This window comes from Loa loa (genome assembly GCF_000183805.2).
Source record: "Loa loa unplaced genomic scaffold supercont3.62, whole genome shotgun sequence".
Taxonomy (NCBI): domain Eukaryota; kingdom Metazoa; phylum Nematoda; class Chromadorea; order Rhabditida; family Onchocercidae; genus Loa; species Loa loa.
The window spans coordinates 30066-41174 of record NW_018108242.1 but is presented as its reverse complement, the minus strand read 5'-3'; the positions used below and the strand labels follow the sequence as shown (position 1 = coordinate 41174).

The window sequence follows — 11109 nt, the reverse complement described above, 5'->3', positions numbered from 1 at the left end:
CTTAGATAAAGGTTGCTTCAAGTACTTCGATTTGAACAATCAATAACAACACCATCTTTTAAATAATCAATACCATCTTTCCAAGTGAGTTTTTATGATTCCTTTATTAGCTGTCTTCTCGTAAAGCACTTCAATAGTATATCCTTTGGCGTGTCATACTGACTGCTGTGTTCTGACTCAACTAACTGCTTATCGTGAAAAATCTTTACGGTAACAGATTGGAGGTATAACTGAATTACTTTCCAATCCTAGCAGTAACACAAAATATAACAAACATATCAATATGCGAAAAAATCAGCGATATGAAACAGATAAGCACATACTAACAACTTGTTGATTTATTATGATGAATCGGCATATCAGTAAGAATAATTCATGTCAGCAAAGGATAAAGGAATAACAACTACATATTTTTGTAGCCTCTTATTTGAGCGGTTCTTCCTGATACTTTAGGATCCTAATAAATCTGTCGAGAGTATGAAAAGCAGTACCACGCATGGCAAAGGAGTTGCAAAATACACAAATATCAGATGCTCTAAATACGGCCCTCCAACCACTAAATACATCCGATAAAAAGCAAGGTAAACTGACTACAGCAATACTGGTAAAAAGAAAAAAAAGCTGATCCATTAATTCATTTCAACATCGGTGTTGAGGTCAAGGTTATCCATCATTTCATGGAGTGGAGGACCCAGTGGCAATTCTAACGCGATGTTTTTAGAACAAACTGTTTGCTGCTTCGCACTGTTCCGATAAAAGTTGACCTTCTGCTTCATTTGTTCATCCTCCTCCAAATCCTCCAAAAAGTCCTGCAATACAATTGATCCGTTAGTTAAACAATGGTTTTTCTTTCCGTGAAACTTTGTGACAAATCTAATTTCTTCCAAGAGAAACGTTCGCTACTATACCTCAAATTCGTTCTCCATAAAAGAGCTATCACAAACATCACCATCGTTTTGAATCAGTCGCTTCAGTTCCCAGTTATTTCGTTCTTGTCGTATAGACCGATCGTAAACTTTTCGAACTAAGATGATATCAGGTATCCTATCCCTTTTCATCTCGTCCAACAATGTACTGTTCACATTGCTACTGCGTAAATCATATCCTTCAATGAAAAGATTTTAATTTTTTAAAATAATACAAAAAAAGACATGCAAAGGTGGATACAGAAAAAAGAACCAGGAAAAAATGATTAAAAGGTGAACTGTTTTACCTAACACAAGGTCGCCTGGTTTTAACAAATGTCCAAGATGAGATCGTGTGCAAACCTCTTGATTATCCTGTCCAATCTACAAGTAATCAATTTCAAGAAAAATCGATCTGGTAAAAAATTAAATCCGATAAAAACAGAAATTTTACCAAAAATCAGTTGATAAATAACTGAGAGCAATTTAAGTCACCATTTTACAACCAACCAGTAATGTCAAGACAAGTTTATACATCATAAATAAAAGTCAGTTTTGTAATGAGAAGGAAAGTTGTGATAGAAGAAATACAAAGTTTCACATACCTGATTACTAGGGACTACCCAAATGTCAACTAAACGATGTTTCGTTGACAAATGGCTATATGTTCCTCTTAACTGAATATCAATATCCTCTACGTTCATTACGTAAAACTCGCTCAACCGTTTTGACTGACATAAAGCTTGAAAGGGATCACGCCAATACTGAACCCTAAAAAATGACTGGATTTCTCAAAATCCCAGCTTGGAAGCTCGACAAGAACTCACTGCTGGTGTTTCTATCAGTTTATCGCTCACTGCCTTGCAAAGGAATATAACATGAAAAAAGAAAACAAGAAAAAGACGTCAAAAAAAAGAAAGAAAAAACGGTTAACTAACGAATTAATATCCGCTATTTGCAAAGTATTCGAGTCAATCACACTGATCACAGTGTTAACTCTAAAACATACAACCAGCTGATTCATATTACCCAGAGCCTGAGCTATCTTTTTCGGCAGACACACTAAATCACCGTGACATATGGGTACGACCTCCACGCAGAAAGTGTGCTTGTAGTCGTAAGTATTATTCTTAACATCATGTGTCACCAGTTCCTGCAATTCAAAAAATACAAATAACATCAACTGCATATTTTCTATACATTACCATTTCCTGACTGATAAAATAAGCATTACATCACGACAATCAACTCAGAACAATTTGTTATAAACCATATCGACATCCAATAAATAATAATATTAACAATTGCTAACAGTGCATAGATGAAAAATCAAGACCCAGACATCCAGTTTGTTTTTCGTTTCATCAAAAGTCTAGAGAGGACATGCAAAAAAATTCAAATTTCGTGGCACTCAAAAGAAGTATAATTAAAATTGAAACTTTAAACTGGAACTGAGAGGAAGGATCTGGGAAAAAAGCACAATGATTATACCTGGGCGTAAGAATATCTACACGGCAAATGAGAAGTGATAAAATCAACGAATTTTCTGGCATCCTGCAACTTTGCATAAAAGAAATCGACCCCTGTAGGTACAGGTTTGATAGCTGTTGTACTGACATGGGCACCATATTTCAGGACTAGTTGTTCCAGATAAAACAGCGTCTTTTTAAATTCACACTTCTGACGAACTTGAACACAAGCACGCCAAAAATCCTTTGCTTCAGCACGTCGACAGTCATCACACATCTTAACAAACAGGAGAATACCTAATCTTTGCCATTATCGTTGCACATTTCATATGTTTAAATCACTCCAAAATTTAATGCAATAAATCAATATGAGTAGCTGTTTGCCATATGATCCAAAATGGCTTCATACTTGATAAAGTACAAAGTCTACGTACCCACTTATTATAATGAGACAGCCTTCATCTCATTCTCATATTTATGATAGCAGCATTGAAATTCCTAAAGAAATGTTCGGATAGATACTATATAGTAGCATTTTTTCACGATAATGAAAGAAAGATTAATTAAAGCAAAGGTATACCTGATTGATAACAATAAATTCTACAATGAAAATTTGTTGAAGAACAGCGCCTGTCAGCACTTCGCTCTGGATAGTCAACTTGAGTTTCACTCGTTTTGAATGTGGTTCTGTCCATACAAAGGAGGCATCGATGAGGCGTACCTAAATAATATAATTGCATTTAATAAGTGTTTTCCACATATTTATAGCTGAAACTAAGGTTACAAATTCAGAATCAATTATATAAACGCAACCCTAGTCATCGTGGGCTTTAGCTTCTTCAACAGTATGGCAAGCATTTCTTTGGACTCTCGCTCTGCATTTACCCAGCCATTCGGTGGTATCAACCATCGACTGCAGAATTTACACATGAAAGCTCGACCTGAAGAAAGCATGTAGTGTAAGTGATGAAATTTAGAACTATAGAAATATCAAACAAATGAACAAGAGGCAGCAATCTTTCACAGATGACAATCTAGTAATGCAGCTACAGCAGTAACCATTAGCTTCACTTGTCTAACAATAGATCTCTTCAATTGTGCTATAAACTTCACTCTGTTTCGGTATGCCTTCTGTAATATCAATACGCGATCGCACACATGCGACGCACATATTCATTGCATTTGGTTCAATCGAGGTCCCACATTGACAACACAAAATTTTCCCATTTCTTTCTTCGTCCGCACATACCGTTTCCATTTTTCAAAGCTGAAAGGTACCAATTACGTTTATAAATCGATCGTCTATTACTATCATCCAGACCCATCAGTATTATTGTAAATCATTAAAATCCTATAGTTCAGTGCTCTTGACAGTCTAACAAATGATTTTGCTGATGGTAACTTAATTTTTTTTAATAACTTCACGCAGTTCACTTTTTCCATAAGCTTCCCTTGACCGATCTTAGATTTTTATTTTTTTAAGATTTTATCCGAAATAAACAATCGCTACTTTCTCTTCTGCTTCGCTCGACACTACATATAACTTTTCCCCAAAATCTCATAAATACATCATGTCGAACTACCAAGAATTAGGTACGAACAACTGAGTTCGAACAGCCACTTACTGCATTTCACTTCTGAAACTATGACATGACAAACGTCTTTTTTCATAACGCCCAACGAGTAGTAACGCAGCGATTCCAAAGAATTTTTAGCAAACCCTATATGGACCTCGGGTTTACTCCGGAGTCTGCTAAAGTACGGAGTCTCGATACATAACGATGCACTAGCGTTTGCCACGTGATCTTGATTGAAATGAAAATTGTGAGGATGGTAATTGTTTTGGTTTGTCGAACGTTGGGCTTTAAGTCGATTATGAAGTTCTTTCTGTACAGAAAGGTTTGGGAACTATTGCATTTATCCTGAACACATAATACTATAGTAGATGCGTTGAACAGAAACAGTAAAAGTAGATAAATCGGACCAACTGGTACATATTTTACCATTATAATGTAAGCAAATATGGATGGGTAGTATTTGCTCGTATACTGCTGCTGTATATATTTACGTCAGAACGGTATCATTTCAGAAATCCTTTCGCTTATCATCGCGATACATTCCAAGACTCTACTCTCTTGTCCGCTACGTATACTCATTATATCCATTTCTTTCGAGAACTGCACTGAGATTATGCCTACTTGACAAATATTAAACGAGAAAGTATGACTTTATTTGGAAAGCAAATTAAAGCATCAGAAGAGATCATATGATGGATTCACAGACGCTACAATGGCATAAAAACATAGGAATGATGACAGCAATGAAGAACGAAGTCTTACTTTCATTCGCCATGACAATATAAATAGAATAAGCGAGAATGAAGAATGACGATCCCTTGAGGCTGAAGTCTTTCGCTTCGAAAGAAAATACTGAACTCATTGACAGGATGGAGGAGTATTATAATGTTGAAATGATTAGCAAACAAAACTAAATCTAGAGAAGAGGGAAACATAGATTACAGATCAGGTATAAATATGGAGTGCATCAGACCTATCACTGGTCTGATCACTGGCAGGGTTTTCAGATCTAGAAATAGAAGCAGCAATGGATTGCGAGCTGCGGCTTTTCAAGCATAGAAGTCTGGAAAATGCTAATTTCGTCTTGCGTTTCAAAATTGGCCAAGTGACACCCATAACCAAGAACGAGATCACTGCATTTATCACAACGACAGCTCCCTGCACGCATATTACAGCCATCTGATATTTTGTTCGATTCCCAAAGCTCTATAACTATTATTGTTAAAAAGTGGTCTTGTTCTAGAAGAGATATCTTTTCGTCCCATTCAAGAACTCTTTTTGGTCAGTGTATCGTTGGGAAAAAAGCAAATAGATGACACTGATAAAAGGGAAAAGTGATAATTACCAAAACAGACATAGCGTAGTGCGAGATGACAACAAAGCAAATACCCATCCACCAGGTGTTCGTAATACCCTTCTTATGACATCCATCCCAGAACAATACAGTCCAGAAGACGTGACACAATGTCACCATGCATGCTGATATAGAATACGTTATCTGCAAATTTAGGATTCACTGTATCAGTCAAAAATTAAAAGTGAAATATTATCAGGGTAGGATAGTTTGTAACGCTTTTTTCACATCACTTTTCGCTAAAAATTTGCCATGAATACCGGACACTTCTCCACCTCCTGCTTTTGATTCGTAATGCTTTGGGAACATCTAATGCTTTTCTTGGTGGTAAATCTTTTCAGGAAAACTTACAGGGAAATGTTGGTCAGTGGAGAGAAGCTTAACTGTGAAGCGATCCGATATATACGGTACAGTAGCTGGTAAACCCACAGTACCATGGCCCCAGAAGTCAGCGATCACATTGATAATGAGAAACAAAGCTGCCATCACGCCCATTCCTAGGCCACACACAGTGGCTAAAACATGGCGGGCGTCTCGCAAAGTATGCACACCAGCTATTCTTTGACCAGCAACTGACATGTGGTTCAGACCCCTAAAGAAGTATATTATTTGAGAAAAGAAGTATATTATTTAAGGTCTTTAGCGAGCATTTAATGGAACTACTCCCACGGTAATAACCTGCAGCAAACGTGATTCAACCTATGCTAAGTGTAAGATGGAAAGGGTAGGAAATTACTTAAGTAAAGAGCAACGATTGCAAATATCGGAGAAATGCTATATTTGCAATCAAGTGTTTAGGTCAGCTGTCAAAGCATCCGAATTAATGAATGTTGCTTTCACACCAAATTATCAGAATTATCACTTTTGTGCCTTTTTAAGAGGATGAAATGAAGAAGTCTGGCTCCTTCCTGTAATGCGACAGAGACAGTTACTGCAAAAACCAAGTGCTCCCTGAAGGGTACCATTGCGAACCAAACGCATGCTGACAGTAATAACGATAAGAGCCAAAAAAATGCACTGAAATCGAACACAATGAAGGGAACATTAGAAAACAGGATTAGTATTTGCTGAAATGTGATCGAGGTACATAGCATACCACCATATAATGCCATGAAACAGAAATATTAGCATTTCAAGTGAACCGGCTCCCACACAAAACTTAACAGCCATATTGTGACAGTAACGATAGTCCAACCGAACGGATATCAGAAGGTATACATAATTCAAGACTACCAAGGGCTTGAAACATACCCCAACACAAAGAGGATTATTCGCAAAGGATCGCTGGCAATTACCCGTCGAAAAATAACAAGTGAAGGTGAAAATGCGATGAATAAATATCCAACACCCGCTAGTACCGCCATCCACGTCCTGAAATGGATTGCTCTAACTGAGCGAGCGCCACAGTCGACCACTAAATCCTGATGGGATGCATAAAAGCTCTTGCCGTCAGAGTCCACAATATATTTATCACTATTTCATTATTACTTGAGCAATAAACGATTGGGCGTAAACGTATAATGAATGCTTCACTGTCCTAATAGCATTTCTACAATACTTGTCGACTTGGAAATGTGACCTCCATTGATACATATTTCGTTCAGGATAACTGAGAACAAAATAAAAAAAAAAAAAAAAAGAATATCGAGGTTATCGAACGGAAGAGCACACCAATTATAGCAAGTTGGTATACATTTATTTAACATCAGTGAAATATTCCTGACTGCCGATAATGTTCATGGATGGAGAGTTTCTCGCTCAAATAAGCGTTTTGAATATAGTTCGTTGAAACTATTTATTCTCCACACTGAACAATTAGGGCATTCCATAAGTCACCGCTGATAAATAGCCACATCTATTAACGATTATTGGATCACAGAAACACACAGGATTCTCAATCCATAATCCGATTCCCTTAACTGCTAGGCAATCTATCCAGGCCTAACAAACCACAATTAACTATAAATAGACAAGAAATCTTATAATAACGAAAGAAATAAATATCATACTACCATATTACACATCCATTACAGATAACATCAAATATCATATACGTATTTCACCAGCGAAGAATAACTGTTCGCATGCCAGAAGTGCCGATAAACTGAATCCTTCGTTTATACGTTCTTTTGAACGCAAACAAGTTTCTTTACTTGTTGTGACATGCAGAGTTCAAAAAGCTTTGAATTAATTCACTTTAGCATAAGATGGGGGTGAAAATCGCCTCCTAAGTGCCTTAATGATATAAAGCGGAAAACATGAAACTGCCGTTATCGCTGTTGTTTTTGACAGAAAAATCCATGTTGTAACAAATTGACGGTCGAAGAAATTATCCAATAAGAGCAGGGATCCAGCATATAAGCTCAGTGAAAGAGCCTGAAAATAATGAATGGAACGATTATTCTTACCTCAAAACTGAACATCAGCAGGTCTGAAGTTCCCTGCTAACATTTGCTGAAACTCCAGCATACTTCAGATATCGACAGTTAATCTTCAATGCAGTAAAATGAGCTAAAGATGAACTGAACTAAAATATATTGTTTTGTTTGTGTGCTATCGTATTGAAGATGAAGAAACAAATATAAACCTGAGCAAGGAGCATAGCCCAGTGCCAGGTATGTATGGTAAGTGCTACCATAATCAATTCGGTGACGATTAAAGCAGTAAAACTGATGGATACAATGTGAATGAAGTCGGAATCGAATACAAGCAAGGCGCCGTACATAATTGCTGATCCTGAACAATTATTCACTACTAATAAATGAATAATGCAAGGTCTTAAGAGACAGAATATGCTTTTAGAAATCTAACCTTGATAAATACTTATAAGAATCCATATACAAAAAGTTTTGTAAGAGAGAGAACGTCCTTTACCGAGCTCTTTATAGAGCTCGGGATAAGTTAAAGCATTCAATGCAGTAACATCTCGATCAACCACTAGAGAAAACACCGGTAGCATTGTGTATACGGTCGAATATCTGCAAATACTGTCGCCGTCAAATGACGAGAAACTAACGAAAAACCAGATGGAATTTTGCATAAATGTGATAGATGGACTTTCTGATGGAGTAACTAATGAAAGTGCAAAAAGTGGATGAAAAGCAAACACTCACTGCAACATCTTACGGAGTTGCGGGGTATTTTATTGTAGAAAGATTACTAAAAAAAAATTAGTGTCTAAGATGTAAATGAATTGAGCTGGTATTGTAAAATTAAAAAAACTAAAAAAATGAACTCACGCAACCATTAATACGCCCTGATACAATGAAACAGAGGCAAAATAAAATACACAAGAGAAAATGGCTTGCATAATCGATATGATGAGACCTGAAAAAAACCACTGCTTCACGAACTTCGTGGTAAGTGGGATTATAAACAGCATACCTCTATGCATGACGAACTGAGAGAGTGCGCAAGAACGCTTATAACAATAACGCCCGTGAACAAGAAGTAAGCGACAGATATGAGCAAATTGAGGGATAGAAAAATCGGCTGCCAAAGACGCCTGTTTTCCTAAAAATAATCATATTATTAAAGGAAGAAAAATATAAAGTGAAAGAAACGGGAACCCGCAACTGATATTAACATGATACGACCGCTAACACTACTTTGTATTGCGCTGTTGATTAAACCTTGACTAAACAAGTGTTTTGTATTAGCTAGCGGATTAGAAAGCTTCCGCACCTTGCTCCATCTCTTTAATTCTCATTCTTTAGCTATTTTTTGTTTGAAAGCTCATCGCAACATATCTCATAAAACTTAATTGAAATTAAAATGATTTTTTTCATCAACTATAGTTATTTCCAGTTATTCTTTCTGCAGTAGAAGATAGCGAATAGTTATTTTTAAAAATCTTCAAGATATACACTTTGTATGTTATGGAAGCCCAGTAGCCTAGCGTGTTCTCTGGTTTTTATGCAAAAATCAATAATTAAATATCCAGAGACCTTCATGAGCGTCAATTCCAATCCCAGCATGTGCTGCTTGAATCATAGACACGTCATTACCACCATCACCAATAGCAGCTACTCGTAAAGGGGAACGATACTTCCGAAGCAAATTTACGAGTTGAGCCTTCTGCTCTGGTGAACATCTACAGCACACTACAGCAGTACAACCACAAACCTGAAGTTATTTGACAAACATATATACATCATATTCACTACACGATACTCTTTTAGACAAAAAAAAATGAATTTTAAACAATTACGCTTCTTTGTTTTCTTATTACCACAACATTTTCAGGAGGACAACGACCCACTACGGAAGGTCTTCCTTGCGGAAAGATTGTAAGCTATTTAAAAAATTTTGAGGGAATGAAATAAAAAGGAATAGCGTACAAGTTCCGCCACTTCAGCTTCATAATATTGCAAGCATACATTGAGGGCAGATCCAGAAAGAACTAGTGCCACATCGTTTTTCCTATAAATGACTGATAAAGCCACGAAGAGAGAAGATATAACAATGGTTCCCTCTTTTAATCATTTTACTAAATTGACTATCAAAGACCTCCTCAAGGCGTTCAGTTCGTTATGAGCATCTATTCTAGTCTGTACTTGTCCAAATACATGCACATTGTCTGTTTTGGAAAAAAGCCCAGATGACTTCGCGATGCAAATTGCAGTTTCCAGCTTATCCCCAGTCAACATCCAAATTTTGATCCCTGCATTTCGAAGCAACTCCAACGACGTTGTCACTTCGTCCTTCAAATGAACAAATATTCATAAAAAATGATGAAGTAATTACATGTAACTCCTCATATATCCAGAATAATAGATATCAGGTTAAATTGGCAGCAGTTTAGCGCACGAATGAAAACTTCAACTGTGTTGAGTTATTGATTTTTACTTTTCTTTTTAAATGTGGCTCATGTGTTTTATCAAATCTGAGAGTGTTAAATACTAAAAACAATTTTAATGTTGGAAAAATTAGCTATGGTTTTCCTACATCATTAAGTTGTTAAAAAAAATTGCTATACATAATTTATCTAGAAAAAAGACCATCTAAATGAAAATTAAATCGGTCAGCTAAAAAGACCAATAACATGATCAAGCAACTGAAAGTTAAATGAAGAGTTAAATTAAATGAATGTTCAGTTAAATGCTCTGAGATCAGTGTACTTCACAATCGCTGAATGATTATTAGCTCACTAATCAGAAACTGATATAGCAGTACTTGTAATCTATCCTCGACACCAGTCAAACAAATCAACTGCAGATCAGTCTCCAACCGCCTCAGTACTGCAGCCATATGCTCACTTCGATCAACCACCGTCATCTTGGCTTGATGATAGTGCTTCTCGAAATCGGCGAGTTGTTCCACCGATAAAACTTTCTTCGCAACTACCAAAGTACGCAATCCTACAAATAATTTGCAAACAAATTATCATTCCACAGAATATTACTGACAAGAATGGACCTTCTCTTGCCATGTTGCTGCATTCCTCCTCCAACCAATCGTTATATTGCACCATTCCAGCCATTACCGTATCTGCACCTTTCATCAACAAACTAATCTCATCACTCGTCTCGTCCTAAATATTTATGTAATTGTTACTAACAAAATAAAGTAATGCTGCACTTTCGCGATGTTCAAATGATGTTCAAACTTACAGTCGTTACTAGACCAATGACCGACCTTAACGATGATTCCCATTCGTTTTGTTTCAGATGTGAATGGAAATAAGTGGAGAATTTGGAAACTTTTTGTTCGACCATTTGAAAGTTGCAGTTGCATTGAAGCGAGGTCACGCTGTGCTAGCCGAACACCCACTTGCTCCGTCCACCGAACCAGAGCAACCTGCA

The 11109-nt window shown here is 36.7% G+C and overlaps 3 protein-coding genes across 3 annotated transcripts in view; all 3 read right to left on the bottom strand.

The window, feature by feature from the left end:
* Window positions 1-73: 73 nt before the first annotated feature.
* On the bottom strand, window positions 74-3647 carry LOAG_02499 (NMD3 family protein). Its single transcript, XM_020446022.1, has 9 exons — window positions 3488-3647; window positions 3188-3315; window positions 2955-3095; window positions 2397-2651; window positions 1844-2058; window positions 1511-1676; window positions 1214-1289; window positions 909-1105; window positions 74-809 (listed from the first exon to the last, which is right to left on the bottom strand). Exons 1-9 carry the CDS (start codon window positions 3630-3632, stop codon window positions 630-632), a joined length of 1503 nt encoding a protein of 500 aa, XP_020303586.1. The 5' UTR covers window positions 3633-3647; the 3' UTR covers window positions 74-629.
* Window positions 3648-4896: 1249 nt separating this feature from the next.
* On the bottom strand, window positions 4897-6669 carry LOAG_02498 (gamma-secretase subunit aph-1; the record flags this gene model as incomplete). The annotated part of the gene is made up of 4 exons (XM_003138036.1): window positions 4897-5157; window positions 5297-5449; window positions 5657-5897; window positions 6557-6669. The coding sequence occupies 4 exons, from the start codon at window positions 6667-6669 to the stop codon at window positions 4897-4899; spliced, it is 768 nt and encodes a 255-aa protein (XP_003138084.1).
* A 315-nt stretch (window positions 6670-6984) lies between these two features.
* LOAG_17327 (ATPase) overlaps window positions 6985-11109 on the bottom strand; it is a 7451-nt gene continuing 3326 nt past the window's right edge. Inside the window, exons 12-22 of the mRNA XM_020449984.1 lie at window positions 10943-11104; window positions 10724-10838; window positions 10481-10665; window positions 9815-10008; window positions 9646-9727; window positions 9253-9430; window positions 8690-8818; window positions 8545-8632; window positions 8117-8283; window positions 7893-8041; window positions 6985-7681 (exon numbers count right to left, since the gene is read on the bottom strand). Coding sequence (XP_020306399.1) covers window positions 7493-7681; window positions 7893-8041; window positions 8117-8283; window positions 8545-8632; window positions 8690-8818; window positions 9253-9430; window positions 9646-9727; window positions 9815-10008; window positions 10481-10665; window positions 10724-10838; window positions 10943-11104 — 1638 coding nt within the window. The 3' untranslated portion in view covers window positions 6985-7492. The remainder of the gene's footprint in view (window positions 7682-7892; window positions 8042-8116; window positions 8284-8544; window positions 8633-8689; window positions 8819-9252; window positions 9431-9645; window positions 9728-9814; window positions 10009-10480; window positions 10666-10723; window positions 10839-10942; window positions 11105-11109) is intronic.